Source organism: Poecilia latipinna, unplaced genomic scaffold (assembly GCF_001443285.1).
Source record: "Poecilia latipinna isolate Pla-1442-1.1 unplaced genomic scaffold, P_latipinna-1.0 Scaffold2699, whole genome shotgun sequence".
In the NCBI taxonomy this organism is placed as follows: Eukaryota; Metazoa; Chordata; class Actinopteri; order Cyprinodontiformes; family Poeciliidae; genus Poecilia; species Poecilia latipinna.
Window position 1 is genome coordinate 154,843 of NW_015115315.1, and position 19,523 is coordinate 174,365.

General features: G+C 41.3%; 1 protein-coding gene across 2 annotated transcripts in view; it reads right to left on the minus strand.

The window, feature by feature from the left end:
* Positions 1 to 25: 25 nt before the first annotated feature.
* Positions 26 to 19,523, minus strand: part of znrf3 (zinc and ring finger 3) — a 37,513-nt gene continuing 18,015 nt past the window's right edge. Inside the window, exons 2-7 of one of the 2 annotated variants that reach the window (XM_015020997.1) lie at positions 10,357 to 10,431; positions 8,027 to 8,158; positions 6,380 to 6,487; positions 5,300 to 5,467; positions 3,005 to 3,107; positions 26 to 2,592 (exon numbers count right to left, since the gene is read on the minus strand). In XM_015020997.1, coding sequence (XP_014876483.1) covers positions 860 to 2,592; positions 3,005 to 3,107; positions 5,300 to 5,467; positions 6,380 to 6,487; positions 8,027 to 8,158; positions 10,357 to 10,431 — 2,319 coding nt within the window. In that variant the 3' untranslated portion in view covers positions 26 to 859. Of the gene's footprint in view, positions 2,593 to 3,004; positions 3,108 to 5,299; positions 5,468 to 6,379; positions 6,491 to 8,026; positions 8,159 to 10,356; positions 10,432 to 19,523 lie in introns of both variants that reach the window. The other variant, XM_015020996.1, reaches the window with a different exon arrangement.

A 19,523-nucleotide genomic window follows, 5' to 3' on the forward strand; every position in this document is an offset into this window, starting at 1 on the left:
ATTCACATTTCTTTGCTCTTCTGTATTTCATCATGTGGGCCCACAACGAGAGACCCATTTTTCTGCTCTTCAAATAAACAACAAAAAAAAACAATCATGTCTTTCTGTTTTGGTATAGCTATGTCCATATAATTATTTAGCTTTATAGGCTGTCATTATTCATCTGCACAAATACAAAAAAAAAAAAAATATACAAATGCAGACATGCTTCCATAAATAGACAGTGGACCCCTGGTATTTGCAGGAGCTGAGATCAATGTATATTTGGGACCCCCTCTAAAAATGCTTAACTGCCGATTTTACTAGTTAAGACACCAAATGTACCATAATATGCAACAATACACTCAGTGGAAACAGTCCTGGCACTACCGCAGACACAAATCCACATTCTTATCTCTGCTCTTGGGATTACAGCTGGTCGGCACTAAAGGAAGTGAAGGTATTTCATTTTTCCAATCCGTTCGAATATTTTTTGATTTGCTTTACAAAGAAAGAATCTCTGAATAAGCAGGGGTCCACTGTGCTCTTGTTCCTTCAGCTTGCACGTACAAAATTGTTTAAATATTGATTTTATCTAAAATTAGGGCCTTTCTTGGTGGCGTACAACCTTTGAGTTGATGCCAATGAGCCTAATCAGCTTTGAGACATTAGGGGCCACAGGAATGAACATGATGCATTGCTTATTTTAGGGTGCAGGGGGGGGAGGGGGGAATACCATTTCAGTAGAAATCCACACAATCTTAGATGATAACATTCAGCGCTCAGAGAGCAATTTTAGAGCAAGGCAACTAAAGGTTTTAAACGACTTGCTGACAGCGTACCACTATCCGACTTTTGACTCTTCTTTCCGGACTCGTGCTCATATTCCCAGATCTCCCTCATTTGTTGAAGTACTAGTTCCCTGTACGGTCAGGCTTGCAGAGAGCTGAGGGTGGAATAAAGCCCTCGTCTCCTCTGCCTGGCCCAGCTGTCCTGAGGGGAAGTACCTCTCCTTATGCTCATGGTGCTCCCCTGTCTGCAGCTCTGCCTCCATTGTTATGCTCACAGGTAAAAAGCTGCTCTGGGTCTCTGCCCCCAAACCCATTTCACAGTCTGTGTCCTCGGGAATTATGGGTATCCTGTGGTTGAGTTCGCAGCAGCCCTGTCCTGAGCAGGCATCCGAGTCCGAGTGTGCGTACTGCACGTTAACGGCGTAGTCCTCCGTGTAATGTCCTGCCGCGGCCCTGTGCACCTTCATCTCTTTGTAGAAGCAGCAGGGCAGCCCTTCATAGCTCACCTGCTCAGAAGGAGGATACAAGTGCTCGGGTGTGAAGTAGTTCTTAGGGGAGGAACTCTGAAAGTCTACACCCCGTTGACAGTGTCCCGAGGCTACAGGCCCTGCTTGGTCCAAGTCCTGCCCTTTGCTTTCTGCATTGGGAGGAATCACCTCAAAACAGCAGCTACAGGCTGCAGCCCCAAGTTCCCCCGACTCCTCCTGAGCCCCCGTCCCCCTGTCAGCTGCAGCGGCCTCTGGGGCCCCGGCTGAGGTAGTGCTCGTGTTAATGTTCTCCCTGGGTTCCAGTGACGAACGACTGCTGTAGTTGGGCTCCAAACTGCAGTTGGAGTGATGGTCCCCCGAGTTGTATCCCGATGTGCCAGCCGGGAGCTGGAGGCAGTCATGTCCCAGTGGAGCAGGGATTGGTGAGTCCTCAGCGGGGGCGGTGGTGCAACCCGAAGCACCCGGTTCCCCCGTGGAGCCCCGACAGGGACTCTTGCTCCTGTAGACATAAGGGTCGTAGTCGCTGCTCAGCGAGCTGCGGAAAGTGGAGCAGCTTCCGTAAACCCCCTGGTTGCTGACCTCGGTACAGTCCAACATGGAGTCGCTAGAGGAGCAGTGGCACTGGCCTGAGCTGCTGCTGCTGCTGTCGCTACCCGGACAGTCGGCGAGGTAACCACTGCACACAGAGCGGTGGCCATGGTAACAGCTCAGGCCAGAAGTGCTGCCACTGTCCCCTACCCGTGAAGAAGAAGGAGGCGCCATGTGTACCACTGTGGGGTACAGGAGTCCTTGCTGGAAGGCTCTGCTGTGGTGACCCTTGTGGGCTCCTGCCCCTCCTCCCAGCTGCCCAGCCAAAGGCCCTTGCGCCCCCTCTGGCTGCTGAGGGAAAGACAAGCCCTGGAAGTAGTAGTGCTGATACATGGTTTCATACTGGGAAAAACAAGCTGCTCGGGAGAAGCTGCGACCGTGGAACTTGGGTCGTTTAAAAGCGGTGTGATGCTGCTGCGCGGAGTAGGCGGGGGGTCCGCGGTGCTCCAACCTGCAGTGGTGGGGGTTGAGTGAATGTTCCAGATGCAGGGCGGGGTGGTAACTCCGGAGGAAAGCTGACGTCGACTGGGGTGGGTACAGACCTTGAGGGTCCGAGTGCTGGTCCACCGTGAGAACGGTGATAGGGTTGCCATGGGGGTCCATGCTGGTTCTGGTCGGGTATGCCGTCACCTGGCTGGCGCGGTGCACCCTGCCAGGATAATGGACCGGCAGCACCACCCGCTGCCTGCCGTGGAGCGAGCTGCCAGGGTCCATGCATGCTGGACCCGAGTTTCCCTTCTTTTGTTCTGCATCATAGAAAAACAGAAAATAATAAATGGTTAAACATTTGCTAAAAATGACTGAAGGGTGGCCTTGGACAGGTTCGAACAGGTTTATGGGTTATAAAAAAAACAAACAAAAAAAACATGCTCACTACACTTTTCTCACAAAATCAAATTCTTAGATAATGATTTTTGTTTGCTCAAGTCTGCCTATTTTAAGCTTTCAGAATGAGTTGTTGTAGGGCCTCCTGTCACTTTCAGTCCAAATAAGCTACTAATTATTGATGTTACATTCCACTAATTTTCTAGACACCAAAACAACAACAACAACAACAAATAAATACGTATTGCCAGAAAACGCCTGGGCAGCTTTTTTAAGTGCTTGGGCTGTTTTTAGAAGAAGTAGAAAAAAGTTGGAAATTGCATTCAAACATACCGATAATGTTGTGTCTGCAGTGGGGACAGGTGTGATGCTGAAGCAGCCAGGGGTCAACGCATTTCTTATGAAACCTGTGAGCACAAGGGATCACCCGCAGCTCCTATAGAGGAAAGAGGAATGAATCAATTCAGTTTATTTAGGTAACACCAATTCATAAAAAATGTAATCTCAAAGTACTTTCCAAAAGAGAGGGGGTTTAATTCATTATATCCAGAAGTATATGATCAATTAAATGAACTACATGTGTATAGCAATATTTGAATTTAATCCTAACCATAACATAAACTATTCAATCTCAGATTAGGTTAGCTGAGTCCTTTGCAGCAATCCCTCCTGCTCAGCATCTGAGCAGTCGTTAATAAAATCGCCCAAAATAATATATTGTAAAGGCCAGCTTCATAAATGCACATTAAAAAAATCTACTGGATCATATAAGTAATGTATTTGGTATAAATATCTGTTAGATTTTCATTTGGATGTGGGAATGCGTTATGTTGCCTCTGTCCACAGGGTGGCAGCAGAGCCACACAATTCCTAATTGTGGGGTTAATACAACCCATAACTGAAGAATAAGATTCAACACATGCCTCAAACTAAACTCGGTTATTTAGAACAAAAATAACATGTTTCTTCTGAAGAAAACAAGAAGTTCACACTTGAGTATTAGTACAAATATAATTGGATTTAGTTGCCATATTGGCTAAAAGGAATTTGGAGACAAAAGCTGGAACAGTTAGAATGTTCTCCACCAAGAAGTCCCTCGTTGCCTTTAAAACTGTGTGGCTTAATACATGACTCATCTTCAAGCTCTTTTCCATCAAAGCCTTTGTTGCTTAGTTCACTCCTCAAAAACTGCTTTGATGCCATTCAGCCTTTTATATCGCCACTTCCTTCTGTGCAATCCTGGCGCCATGCTTTGTTGTGTTTTCTTCTCCTCACCAAAAAGACTCATAACCACAGAGAACACACACACTCGCAGACTCTGTGCCCCCTGGGGCAACAGGGTTTGTCCCTCCAGCATCCATGAATAAAGGATGAGCAATGCAGTTACAGTAAAACCCTAAAGTCCAAGACTGGGATACATATTTTGACTGTGACTCCATGGAGATTTAAATAAGGCTGTGCTTAGGGGGTGCTGGGACAGGAAGTGTAATCCCAGCCTGGTGTACTCTGGGCACCCCTTATCTCTCCAGGTGCTGTGAAAGACTGAGCTAAATGTCTAAAAAGGCGGCGGAAAGAACGTCGGTACAAACCCCCCCCCCCCTTAAAACTGCATTCTATTGCAGTGGACAATAGAATGGAAGTCCATCAGGGGGACTTCCATTCTATTGTCCACAGCAATTTTGTTTCATGTCTGCAGAATATGTCATGAACAGAAAACAAGCTCAGTGGCTATGTGAACACAAAGGTCAGCTTGCTTTATATACGTTCCCATTAAGCTGAACATTTAACGTACCTTGAAAAACCCTCGACAGCCGTTGAACTTCTTTGTATTTTAATTAGTTTTAGTAATAACTAAAAGTAGAGAATGATTGGAGAAGAAGGAACCTTTGTAGACTTTTAAGGTATATCCTGCATTTCTAGAGACCTGCTCTGATTTTTCATCATTTCTAGGAAAATTACTAAAGTTCAGCCAGACTAATTGAGCATCAGTGGACAGACAGCAATTTTCAGAAGTCACCCTGGACTTTTAATAGGCCATTGCAACTCAAACTTTTTTGTGACTACACCATTTCTGAAATTTATGCAAAAAAAAAAAAAAAAAAACAGCTCTCCACAGTTTTTACACTATGGCAAAATTGTGAGTGTGTTGCAATTTTTTTTGTTGCAAAAAATGGTTAAAAAAAAACATTTTAAGTGACAGCTAACTCCCATATGATGGCAGCAGTATTTCTTACTTCTACTACACTATTGCATCAGTCGTACTTGTTATAGTCTGTGATCAATATTGCGAGTAGCAAAACGTCACATTTTCCATCATACATTAAGTGCAAATATTGCAAAATCCATTGCAAATATTTCTAAAGTAGCACCACAACATCAGTGATTCTGATTGCAAAACATGAATGCAACAAAAAGTAATCAGGAAAATGTTATTTTAGTTTAATTTTGTTTAACCAGAGCAGCTCCCCCCACATGGCTTGTGATAAGCTTCAAACAGAATATTTATTCTTTTGGCTTTTTTTCCCCCATAATGGCATTTTACAAATCAACATACTAACATACTTCTGACAACGTACTTTTTAATCAAGTTTTATGCTACAACATCCATAAAACGGACTCTTTCCTTACCTCCCCATCGATGTATTTCTCCAGACAAATGGCGCAGTCAGAGGTGGAGCTGCTGCTCAGCGAATCAGAGGCTCCACAGCTGCTTTCGCGCAGACCCTTTCCTTTCGCCTTGAATTTGCGCGTCTCCATCTTTTCCAGCGCCTGGATTGCCATTCTGTTCATGGAGCTCTGCCGTAAACAGGAAAAAAATATATTATTTTTTTTGTTTGAGAAAGTTTTGCTGAATCTACACAATCGCTGCAAACATTCCCTAAAGCATTTGTAAATGTGAGATCAGAACTATAGCAGAGAGTGGAGGTTATAAGTTAAGACTTGCCCTGGTGACATGTGAGGAACATTCACAGAAGACGCATTAGGAGCCAGATGTCTAATTATCCTCCGTCTCTAATTTGCTTCCTGTAACCTTAACAGATAAATGCCTTTGTAGAGGTCAACTCATGAGTCATGTCCAACAGATTTGATGATTTAAAGCAGACGGTGACTCAAGAAATAAATATTTCTGTTGATTAATTAAACCACAACGTGGGTGTTTCTGCCTTTTTACTCCATTGTGTGTAAGATAATTGCAGACGGTTAAGATGGAAACATCAGAACAACAATAAACTTTGGCCAAAACATCAATACAAGACGAGGCTTTGAGGAAAGCTATGAATTACTTTTTACATTTTCGAACGGAAAAAATGAAAACTGAGCCAGACACTGGCCAATCCCAAAGCGTGTCAGCTCACTCTGAGGAAAATTAAAAATCAAAAGCAAGCAGCTCATGCATCCTGGCTGGATTACATTCGTCTTAACGGATGCCGCTGCAGGTTTCCTGCCCTGTCAAGACATCTCTGTGTGCTTGGCGCCGTCAGGCGGCTTCTCATCAGCATTAATTAAATGCTAATTCCAATTCATGCATCTCGACATAAGCCTCCACTGAGAGGTTTTTGTCAACACACAAGAGGAATCCATCAGCGGCGGAGCTGCTGTCGCATGACTCGGCGTCTGCAGTGGAGCTTTTGTAGAAAATAAACCAACAGAAAAAAAAAAGATGTGTGCTTCAGCGCTCACAAGTTTGTAGCTGAGTGAGTTACTGACCTGACTTCTCCTTTGCTTTAGTTTGATCTTGATGAGGAGGATGAGACAAACCAGCGACACCACGACGAAGAAGGCAAGGAAGATGCCCATGTCGAAATACTCCGTAGGCTGCTGTGGAAAAAATACATTAAAAAAAAAAATCAATATTAGGAAATTTCCACATGCACCTCATAAAAAGGTTCATATTGACTGGAAAGACGTATCTAATAATTTATATTCACTTTAAATATTTATTCCCTTACATATATGTTCTGTGACAGTAATTTACACAAGTTACAACTTTGCCATGGATAACACAACCAAACTTGACACAACGGAACAAACAAATTGGTATGGAGAAAAGAATGTGTACAATATTTTGTTTAATCCTCTTTTTATTCAGATTTGGATTTCAGTTTTCTTTGGTAGAAGTGATTTGGTCATATTCGCCCAATCTGCCCAGCAACAGGTCATCAAATCTGTCAGATGTTGAGAAAATCTCCCTTTAGCAGACGGCAGAGATTTTCAGTCAAAATGAACATATTGTGATTCTTATTTCTGAAATACCACTTATTCTATAGCTTCAATCAGAAACTTGGACATATTGGGAGAAAATGTACTGGTGGTTTGGAATAATTCCATACTCTCAACCAGAAAGCCCAACATGATGCAGCCACCACCGTGTTTCACTGTAGGAATTAGTCAGGAACGGTTTCATCAGACTATGAACTCTTCCACCAGGTTTTGGGAGGTTTTAGATGGACTTAGATGCTTTTTTTGGAAGAAAAGGCTTCCTTCTTCCAACCATACGCTTTAGGCCATGAATATGAGAATAAAGGAGATTATACTCCCATGTAAAAAATGACTAATTGCTATAAATTCCTCGTCACCCTCTTGGCAGCCTCCCTGAACCAGCTTCCATTTCTTTTCCTCAATTTTGCATGTCACTGCTGTCAATATTATTAATGACTTTTCCTTACAGTTTGACACAACGCTCTAGATCTTTTCACTAAAGGATGACTGAATGCTGAAATCGTGTCACACTTTGTTTTTACCTTTCCCTTTAATAGATTTGTTATTCAGTTCTTACAGTTGAAAAAAAGTTCTGATTTTTTTTTTCTTTTTTGCCATGTAGCTCCACTTTCCAAGACAGATTAAAAAAATTTTCTGTCAATTTTTCCAGTATTTGATCATTTGTCTCCATTAAACTCTTAAAACTCGCTGCTTTGTTCTTAATAGAGTCTTAAGATCTAGAATAAAAGGCGAATACTAATACTTCAAAGAAGTTCATTTTTTTTCCTCACCAGAAAAAAAAAGGCCTTTTATCCCAGAATTTCATTATGTTAAGTTATTTGACCTCCAACCTCGGTGGCCTTTTATCAAATAGCCAAGCAAACAAGCAGGCCTTTGACCGGCTGATATTAATCTGTCACAGAGCTGTGAAAAAGCCTTCAGCCTCGGGGCACCAAGCAACTCAGACGAAAGACGGAATGATTTCACAGCTGGAATTTACACGGGTTTCCTACATCTGAAACTTTCACCACCAGCATAAGCTCACAGACATTTTCCACGTCTTTGTCGTGATCCAACATGTGTTTCAGATCTGTCTCACACGCGCGTTTGCAGCATCTTTGCTCTGAAGTTGGAGGTGTAGATGTGAACTCTTACCCTCGGCGGCCTGTGTTGGATCCGAGCTCGGGCCACCTTCTGCTTGTTGACGATGTTCATGAGCTTGACGGCGTCGTTGCCCTTCACGTAAACCACCGGCCGTTTCAGAGGATCCTCCGCAACCCGGTTGAGCTGGAGAGAGAAGGAAAAAATACTCTTAATCTTAATGTGCTTAATGTGCTAAAAATAATAAAATTACAACTTATAAATCTCAGGTGATTTAAAAAAAACATCACTATTGTAAAAAATAAGATAAAAGAAATTGTTTGATAATGACTTTAAATGTTGGTGCTTTGGATTTTCATGTTTGTCTCGATTGTAAGCAATATTTGGGTGCAGCTCTTCATCTGATATGAACCTTTTGACCTCGGTTGAAAAAGATTTGGCAACGACAAGAAACCACCTGTAGATTTTTAGAGGGGCGATACGTCTAACCACTTCACTATGTGGTCAGACATAATGAAGTCTAACTCACTCAAAATATTACTATAAACCCTTCTCAACTGTCAAGTCTCACACTAAACAGTTAATGGTTCAGCTTTAGCCAAGTTGGGTGTGTCTCCGTTGGTAGTGTGTTCCTCACTATGTGGTCGACGCTCTGATGATGTCATTTTGTGCGTGCGCTCAGCTTCTCCTAAGTGTCTCGGTGTTTGTTGTGGGGTCCAGTGGACGCCGAATGCGCCAAAATTAATGAAAAGGTTTGGACATCAAAACTTGACCATGGAATTATGGTTTTGCCTCTTGCCAACTAATACAGTCTGATTGGGAAAATGGTGGTTGAGATATTGTTGTTGACATAAATCAATGGGCCAAACAACAAGCCAATCAAATCGCTTGTGCGCAGTACCCAGCTAGGTCCAGCATGCACCAGTGTACCAGCATGCGTCTCTGGGTGGATCCAGAAAGGAAGAACTGTGCAGTATCTCACAAATCTTTCCTGCCAGAACAAATCTTTTAAGATATTTGGATACGACTTATGACAACATTTAATTTCCCGGATAAATAAGGCATTTTTCTAACCTTACCACAATTTTGGTTTGTTTGCTACAAAAAGATTGTTCCATATTATTATTATTATTATTATTTCTAAATATAATGTGTAAACATAGACGCAACAGATCATCCTCTGATCAGATGGAAATCACAGACACAAACCTATAAAACTGCATCGGAGGGTGTAAAAACACACTCAACCAGGATGCCATTCATGCTAAAGACGCCGCTGGATGAAACGTATGCAGCCCTGACACAGAGATGTGTCACAGCACAGAGTCTGACGTGGATTCATTTTACGAGGTGACATGACTGAGTACAAATGGTAACGTCTCCTCTCAGTTATCAGGTGAAACTACGCATGGGACAAAAGATATGGAAACCATAGCAACAGTTTGCCAGGCAGACTAGAAAGAATGAGTCAAGACTTTTCAGTCAGTCCCATCTGTCCTCCCTGTCCTACTTTCCCCTCTGCAGGTTTCATTTCTTCAGTTTGCATCTCGTTCAAGGAAAGTTTCCAACCTTCTAAGTTCTTGCAAAGCAGCCGTCGGCTTTGCATTATATGACAAATTTGGAGAGAAAAAAAACAAAAAAACAAGGTCAAGAGTATTAACTTTACAAGACTTCATCTAATTTTGGCCCAGGGACCTTAATTCTCCCCGAACTCCTCCTCCCTGCCCCTCGGCCTTGCGGCTCCTGTCTCTGCTGATCGCTCTGCTCTGACTGGAAAAGCCTCTCGGGGGAATTTAACACAGCCGCCCAGCGCTGCCTTTCATGTGGTCTGCGCGCAATCCCTTTTATCTCTCAGCTACGCACTTTACGACCCAGCAGCAGAGAAGAAGAGGAAAGGAAAAAAAACTCTCTCTCTCTCTGCAAGTCCAGGCCTGGCGTTGCAGGGATGAATACCACAGGAGAATTCTTGTGACAAAGGCGCTCAAGGGAGCAACTGAAGCATTATGCAGCAAAGACATGGGAATCAGAAAGACTGAAAAGGGCAAGCATGTGGATGTGTGTGACAGCAGATTTATGTTACTGTACAGCATGCTTTGAGGTCTCAGGAGGTGAGGTAATGTTCTCTACCTGTGCAATTAAGAGCTTCACAGCGTTTGGTCATGGTCAGGGAGAAGCTAAGCTTGAATTCTCCAAAAGTACGAGTTGTGGAGTCAAAGAGCAGCAAAGAAAGTGCATTGCTTAGACAAACAACACGCATGCAGATGCGGCGAGGAGGGCAGGGCATGCGGCCAAGCCGCTTTCAGAAATTAAAAAAATGAAAAGGCCAAACAAGGAGGATTAAATGGAGAGAGTGAACGCCTGGGTGATTCTAGGTGTGTACAAACCTGATCGATGGCATCCGGATTCTCAGATACATCAAAGATGACGGCCGTGGCTCCGCGCTGCACTGCTCTCTTCGCCTGCCAACACAGAGCGCAGGAGTAATCAGACATGATCAACAAATGTGCACAACAGGTTGCATGATCAGCTGCAACAATCTTGCCTGTTAAACTGACAGCCACTAGAGGGCGCCGTCTCCCCGAGATTAACCCTCTACAAGCATGCCATGAGAAAGGAGAGTAATCAAAGGGAGAACCAACAGAGAGAAGTAAACAAGTCAGTGATTACATTTGCTGGGATGCACATGTGGCCCTTTGGTTCATTCCTCCAAAGTCCCATGATGTCATCCCATGTAAATCAGCACCACATTAAGGCAAACCCATGTGACAGAAACCAAAAGCTGCCCCCCTCCACCCCCTGCCCAAAGCCAGGACTAACGCACCAATTTTCATGTGATGCAACCCTGCATGGCAAGAGTGGAATTTGAACTGAAGTCTGTGGAGCGCGCTCGGAAAAGTTGAACAAAGTTATCAGGGGTTTCCAGCTGTTAGAAAATGTGAGCGTCTTTCATGTGAGAGGCAGGAAAAGTTACAGCACAGAGGTCCTTTTGAAGAGTTCTGCTACAGGCGAGAGATAAAAGAAACGCTTGCATTTGCAGAACCCAAGGTATCTCCTCGCAGAATCCAAATTGGCATTCCCTCGTCAAAAAGGAGGAAAGGAAAGGAAAGCTGTTGTTTTATCTTAACTCCTGCCTTCCCCAACCATCCTTCCTCAACCCTCTTGATTCGTACTGCCCTATTTAGACAACGTTTTGATGTCTGCTCTACAAGATCTAAAGGAGCGCAGCTAGGATCATATCCTGGTATTATCAAGTGCCCTTGGGTTCCTGCCAGCACTCTTAATAACTGGCGGGAAGAGGAGGGGGTGAGGATCAAAGTGACAAGGCGCAGTGCTGCGACTCTGCTGCCGCCTGGCTGGAGAGTGTCTCCACGCCAAGCTGCAGGCCAGCTGAAAAGGGGGGCATGTGGTGGTATGTGTGGGGGAGGCTTTCACAGAGCGTGACGTTGATTCCTGAGGTGACGTTTTCAGAAATGTGATGCGGAGCAAGTTTCTGGACAATTTGTCCCAGAGAGGAACAGGTTCAAGGAATTAAAACAAAAAGAAACTTCAGTGACATTTAAGAACAAAGGAATTCTGAAAGATTGTATTGTTATTCATCAGGCGCTCATTCTTTTACCCCATGAAGAGAAGATACGATCTTCTTTTCAAGTCGGTTATCTCAAAGGCCTCCGTTATGCATCCCTAATGGTTGTTTCCAATCTAGGCAAGACTCAGCTTTTAGGTGATCATTTCACCACTTTGTCATTTCATACCAGACTTTTTCGTCAATAAAAAGTCAAAGTTATGTCCCGACCTTGGGACAACTTGTACCCGCTTCGTAGATGTTTCATACTTTGACAAGCAACATTTTGTAATCTAGTCAGTCTACTACAAGAAAATGTGGTTACAGTTGCTGACCTTTGGAGAGGTCAAGAGTTATCCATCATACGTCAAACAGAATGGAGTTGGGATTCAAGGTAAAGTGTTAAGACCTTTACCTTGGTCTTAACACTGAAACCTCTGATTGAACATCAGAGGTTTCAGGTTCCTCACCAACTTGAACGTCATCTGATATTTCCAAACATTTGATGAAGTTTGCATCTTTTAAATCATCAAAGACTTGATCATACGTAAAGTGACTTTTGCTGATAGTCTGATGCAGCCTGTATCTCTGACCTCTTCTGGTCTACGGGTGTTAATGGTTCAGGAACACATTTTAAGACTTTAGACCAGCACAATTCACGTGGATTGTGCCGCCTCTGTCTTTACACTTTTGGTTGTGTTGATTCTTTTCAGAAACACCTGAAAACTAATTTATACAGACAAGGTTTTAGTTTGTTTTTGGCTGTATGATTTTTCTATGCCATATATGCTTTTTAATGCTTTTCTGTTTCGTCCTTCGTGTTTTTATTTTCCTACCTGTTTTTGTAGTAGAGAACTTTGTGATTATGCAGAGCTGTGAAGTGTCTTACGCATTTCCTTGCTATGACTAATACATAAAACACTCAGAGCTCAGGTTTGTACCTAAAAACAAATTCAGCCGTGAGCCACATTGTCTCCTGCAGCCGTTCTGCATTTAACCTGAACTTGGCGTGACATGAAAAATGAAAGACAGAATTTGAAACCTGTCACGCTTCAGACTGATCCATTTGACTTTTTCACCTGTTAAAACTGGCAAAGACTCCTTAGGAAAAAAAAAAAAACTGAATCTAAGATCACATTTTGTGACAATACGGATAAACAGATAAACATCTGCAATGTTTACTTTGAAAATATATTTAATCACATAGTTTTTTCTTATTAGTTTATTATCATTTTATATAATCTGTACGTCAGTTATGATATAATCAGCTCATCAAACACATTTGGGCTGAATAGAAGTTACATAACCAAACCAACAGAAGGTCTCTGATATTGAGACGCATATTTATCATTATCTGTTGATTTAATTTTGAATGTAAACACATCACGACCCTCTGACTCAATTAGATTTCCCCTTGGCTTAATCCACAGAGAAGATGTTTATGAATCAATTTTTCAGATCTCATTAAAGGCCAATTAACCCAGCAAGCCAATTCCATCTTTCCCAGTGGTGAAATCAGAGACACACCATCAACACGAGCCTCCTGTTCCTTCGCTCCTCCACATAAACTAACATCACTCCACTTTTATGCTTTTATCCACTTTTGTATTCGGAAAGTTCAAAAGAAGGAAGAGCGGAATCTCAGCTCGGCTTTTTCCCTCTCACCCAGTTTTCTCTCAGCTCCACACCGATGCTGCCCCCCTCCACTGCACATTTAATTCAGCACAAGTCTGCTGCTTTGATGTTAGCTCTCGCAGTTAATAATTAATAGCTCTTGGTAAGAAGCTTTGAGAAGAAAGAGATCTCCCTCCTGAAGAATCTCCACTCGGGCAGGCCTGCGCTGCAGTGCAGGGACTTGCCTGACGACAACAAAAATGCACCCACAGGCAAACCTCTCCTCCTTCAAACACTTGACACAAAACTACAACCTCGGACACCACAGGAAGGATAAACGCTGCTAAAAGATTGCTAAAAACCCAATTGCTTCAATGAGCAAATGCCGTTTACCTCACAGCCTTAAACCGGCTATAGAGTTTCAAGTGGCAGCGTTCTTGTGTAAGGAGATAATGTTCAGGCAATTTGAGATGGCATTCAGTCTTCTGTGGAAAACTTCTTAGAAAGAAGAATCACTTAGGAAACGCAAGGTTTTATTCATACGCTTTTTATTGAGACCAAATGGGGATTTTTTATTTCTTTTTTAGGAAGTACGGTCATTAAAATGACCAAGTGCTTCTCCATGAAGACGGCACTGAGACAAGATAGATGAAAGCTTCATAAAGTGAAGAATTTTGCAGTAATACTCAGATTTACAGATTCAGTTCTGAAAACTAAGGACTCCTCCTGCAACATTTTAGCAAAGTTTTTTTTTTTTTTTTCCTTACAGTCATGGTTAAATGAAAACACAGATACAAATCCCTTATTGGCAATAAAACACACAGAAACAGAGCTGTACATTATATGTTGCAAATGTAAAATTATGGCAATATAAATATATTATGAAAATTGGAGAGAACTGCTTGGACTGCAACAAATGTTAGCCAATTAGCATGAATTAATTCAGCTTCTATGCATCACAAACTTCCAGAAAGTAGAAAAACAGCTGAAACACTGCTTGATAATTTTCAAGAATTTGTTTATTTACCAAAACAGTAGATGCGACCACATGTCACTTTATCAGCAAAACTGAGTTGTTCAGATAAAAATAACGAATTAAATATTTTTCCAGGAGATTGTGGTTGAGAAAGACATCAACACTGTTAGGTATTTTATTATTTAGCGCAGAGAACCAACAGAGATTCATTCATTATCGCATATCACACATTTTCCTAATATCACGAGGAAGCTGAAATGAAAAAGCTGAGACTGAAAGTGCAACCTTGCTACTTCCAGATGAGTGGAGTTTAAAAGTAGCAGCCAAGAGCTGCTAATGTACTTCATGAGATGATCGTCGTTATTTGTGACCTCCATAAAAGCGGTTCTCAGCCAGTTTGCTGTTTTCGAGCATACATATTGATGAGGTGATTTCCAATCTATTTAGGCCCATCAATCTACTGAGAGAAAGAGTATTTATAGGTGGAAAAAGGTTGAGGGCAGCCAGGCTTACCAGGAGTGGATCTCACAGTCAACATCTGACTGCGAGATGCTCATGCAGATTTTACGACACAGCTAGAAAGGAGAACAACTTGTTCTCCTTCATAAAAATAAAGGCTTGCATTAGGAAAGCTCATATTTTGTCATGACATATGACAATATGTTTGGTGAAAGCCAAATACAGCATATCTGGTGGTAAACACTTTTGCCAAATGTTAAACACGATAGTGGAGGGATGATGCTGTAAGTTAATCTACAAAGTGTCTTTACATCCAAAACTTTTTGAACTTTTTTGAATAATAAACCAATCTTGACTGGATTGTTTGTTAACTAGGATAACTTGCAAAGTGTGCATGACTAAATTGAATTTATTTTTTTTGGAACTTGATATGACTGGTGGTATTTAAGCAAACTGAACTGAAGTGAGTGATTCTTTGGGCTTGTTTTGCAAAAACAGGACCTTGGAGTCATTGAGTCAACCACAAACTCTGTTTCAAATGAAATGTGAGGTTGTCTGTCCAACAACTGATAATCAATGAGACAATGAATCCAAACAACTGCAAATTTACAACAAAGACAAAAAAGAAAAGGAAATATTTGGCGTTGCAATAATCGAGTTCAGTTGCATACCACAACCTCACGTAATGCTTTATTTGCACATTTCAGTGTTAAATAGAGTTGTTTTTAATTCTTCTCATTTTTTGAGTGAACTCCACTTTTCAAAATAACAAAAATGTGCATTTTTCCTATTTTCTTTTTTTACATTAACACTTCATTTGGATTTAGCCTCAAGATCTTTCATCTCATCTGCATTTAGCAAAATGTGATCATTTGATGACAAACTTGTAAAGTCATCTACAGCGCCACCTGCTGATGAACTATTGCAGTCTGCTCTGCTCACCTGACGCACAGTTGTAATGTACCATCACCTTTATGTGCAGCCTGGTGCTTAAATCCTTGCATGCCTGTAATCTTGTAATAATCCAGATGTCATGGAAACCACTGTTGGTTGCCAGTGATAATAAACACAAAAACAATTAGTTTCCCATCAACAATCAAAAATATTATTGATAGGAATTAATATATCCGAGTGTTGTGCCAATTTCTTTCACACCACTAAAACTGAATACATTCATGCTCATTAATCATTCCGAAACAATTTCATAGTCAAATTATTATCCTAATCACGTATCAACATTTTTATAAAACAAAGTGTTTAAACATGCAGAGATCATGACATGATGCGTCATGTAGTGATCTGGAAATGTAACTGCAGAGCATTTGCAGCCTGACGTTTAACTCCAATGTCATTCTAATGAGGCCAAACTGTTACTAAAAAAATGCAGTCATTTCTGTATTTTCAAGGAGATTGACACCAGAAACCTCCATGAATCTGAAAAAGTCAAGCTGCTATAAACACTGGATGATTGGTTAAGCTCCAGTGTTGCCACAAATCCTAACTCGTGTAATGTTGAGACAAAATGTGCTTAGATATACTTAAAACTGCAGCGGTCAGGTGTGACTGCATTAAGCTGTGACTTTTTCCTTCATCTTTTCTGCACCCACAAACTCTTACTCCCTGCTTGCATCAGACCTCTGCTGAGTCCCGGCAGGAAACGGATACAGTTTACAAGATGAGTGCATGAGTTTTCTGCTTATATTATGTTTAAAGCCATGAGGAATATGATGTAGAAATACATTTTCAATAGCAGGTCTTCATAGAAATATGTGGGCAGCGCACAAAAAACACAGCAGTCACCACCCTCTTACCTTTAAGGGAAAATATCGAGGCTCTTTTCTGCATTTTTTTTTACATCTTTCATTTGCTTTGTGTGATATCAGGGGGAAGTTTGCTCAGCTCAAAGTGAATATTTTCAAACAATAAAACATGTTTGTGACAAATCGACAGAAATTTGGATAGAAAGTTACAAAAAAAAAAAAGATGAAACATCATCTTTGGTCTTTAGTAAAAGGTGAACTCCCAAACTAATCTGTGTGACCTGAAGAGGTGGTGTGGAGGGGTGGGGGCTTCTCAGGCACTTCAAAACACTGCTGGCTTAGCAAACTGCCCACTGGCCCTAAGGCATGAGAATTAGGGAATGATCTTCCCAGAGAGAGCAGAAAAACCACAGTAGAAAGTACTAAGAGCCCAGTCTAGACACAGAGAAAAATGAAAGCTATGTTTAGCATCCCTAAGTAAGCCCGCCAGCTTGTAAGATCTGAGGAAGAGACGTTTTCGCTCGTCTAGAGAGACTTTTCTCAGCCTTGCACCCTATCCATCACTCACACGGACAAAGGCTTCTCGGATTTCACACACCTGCAAAATAATGTATTTAGTTATGAACACATGAACAAGAGACTTGCTGAAATCCAGACAAACAAACACTGATACACCTGCAAAGCATGGCCGACATGCTTGTTCCTTTATCACATTACTCCCTCCGTCTTCCCTGCTTTCTTTTCATCTGCTCTTTTCTTTTTTTTCCTCCTCCTCTCCATGCGTTCCCTTCCCTCTCTCTGCACTGCTATAATTAAGGCAATTAAGTCTTCAGAAGACTCTCCACTGCTATTATGCCGTAATTTCATGTTGCCTCCTGGCTTTACGGTTTATTAAAAGATAAAGGCATACTTTTCTCCCATGGATTTTCTCATATGTGGTCTCTCCTCCTCCTTTTCCCCCTCTATCCATGTCGCAGCAGGCGAGTGTGCCAAGGCATTATTTTCATTCAGCTAAAATAAAATCCTGCTTTTCAAACGAGAAGGCAAAAATGAGAGCTGCTGACTTTTTTTAATGCTCCCTCATGAAGTCATCAGTTGTTCAACATCCAGTCAGACAACATTAATCACTCTGTCTTACTGTTTGATGTTAGCACATAATGTTGATGTGTCATAGCATGTTTTTTTTTTAATAATTTATTTTGGCTGCGGATCATTTAATCAACAGGTTTGATACTTGTTCTGCTGGATCTGCTCACTTGCAAGCTGCAAAATAAAGGACTTTCCTGTTCTTGCATACGCTCAGGCTGTACTCTGCAGCCGTTTTTGTGAAGGCAAATAACCTTTGAATCAAACCTGCTAGTAATGACTTCATGAATCCATTTTTAATTAGATGATGAGAAATATCTTGGAAATGTGGAATCTTAAAGGTGAATCCTACGTCTGACTGTAGGCTTTGACAATTCTTGAATATTCTCAAACTTTTGAACGCTTTTTTTCCTGTTTAATATTAATGCTGCTGTTCCTTCACTTGAGACGTTTTAAAGTAATCTCTTGCAGAGTCTGATGCATCTTTTCTTCTTAAAAATACTCTCCTGTGGCTTACCGGTGAGCGTGTCTCCTCAAACACCTCTCCTCTTAAACACTGCATACAAACTGAAGGCTTCCTGAATATGAAGAAAACAAAGACGGTTTGAACCACTGTTGTAAGCCTGTGACCACCATTCTAATATCAAACATGCACACAGGAGGTAGGGAGAGAAAGTGAAGGGTGAACTGGTCACTGCTGCTTCTAACAAATGGGGATGACTGACCTAAAATTGGCTGCAAGACTCCGACTTTCATTCCCAGAGGCCAATAAAATGTTGACGCAATAGACTAAAAGTAAAATGTCCCCACAAGTCAGGAGTTAATGGGCTCATCATCATTCAGAAACCCAGGCAAAATTCACTCACTTTCCCCCCATATAAACTAAAACAAATGACTAAATATCCACCAAGAACACCGAGTCCATATTTTCTTCTATTTTGTCTGTTATTTGAGGAACTTTTCTCTCTGACGATGGTTCTAATATAATTTTGAAGAAATGCTTGAGGATAAGTAGTCAGTGTTTTAGCTACAATTTTTCAGCATTCAGAAAACTTTTCACTAAAGTAGCAATCTGATCCCTAGCAAGCCAACTCTGAGCAAACATGTACTCTGAACTGCTAGCTTGACTTTGGTGTTGGTTTCCAGGAGCACAAATGAACTTCAAATGTCAAAATGCAAAACTAGAATCATTGGATGTAGTTAGCTCGACTTTTACGCAAAATCATTTCAATATGAGGAAAGGATTTACTTTTTAGTCAATGGACATTGTGGCAAGTTGCTAAGTAAGAAAAGTGTCAAAGGTTGTTTTAAAGGTAAGATTACGCAGATGATACACAGTTCTACATTGCCATGTCACCAGATGACTCTGAGCCAATCCAAACACCAAACAGATGGTTAGACAAATTATTGCGTGGCTGTGCCAAAGTTTCTGAATTTCTGAAGTTATCATCTTTGGACCTAAAGAAGAACGCACATAGCTCCAGTTCTTACAGCTAGAAACCAGAGATCAAGCCTGAAATCTGGGTGTAGCGATGGACTCAGACCTGAACCTTCAGAGACACATAAAGATAATCACAAAGTCAGCCTTTTATCAGCTGAAGAAGAACTTCTCTAAAAATGTTTTAAGAAACTCATCCATGTGTTTATCTTTCGTCAAATCATTTACTGCAATGTCTTCACAGGTCTTTTCAGAAGATAAGAAAGTATCTGAGCAAGAATATGAAAAATAAGAACTGTTGCTCTGAAAGCCAGATTAATTTCTGGTGCATTTTGATGATCAGATGTGAGACTTTTTAGTAGTCATGGTGAAGGGAGTTAGCACTGTTAAATTAAATTTGTTTGGGTTAAAAAAAAAAGGTTTAAACATAAAAACAACTACTATGATATAAAAAGTGAGGAATCTGCATTCACTTCACTTGGTACTTCATTCTTGAACTGGTCCAGCTCACTCATGCCAACTTAATTAACAGTTTGGTTTTCCTCAAAGATCCTATATTGATCATTTTTAAGTAGTTCTATCAGTTATATGATGGGGAGCTACAGTGCAATCACCAAATTAACCTTAGAAATACTGTATTTACTAGGAAAATAGCT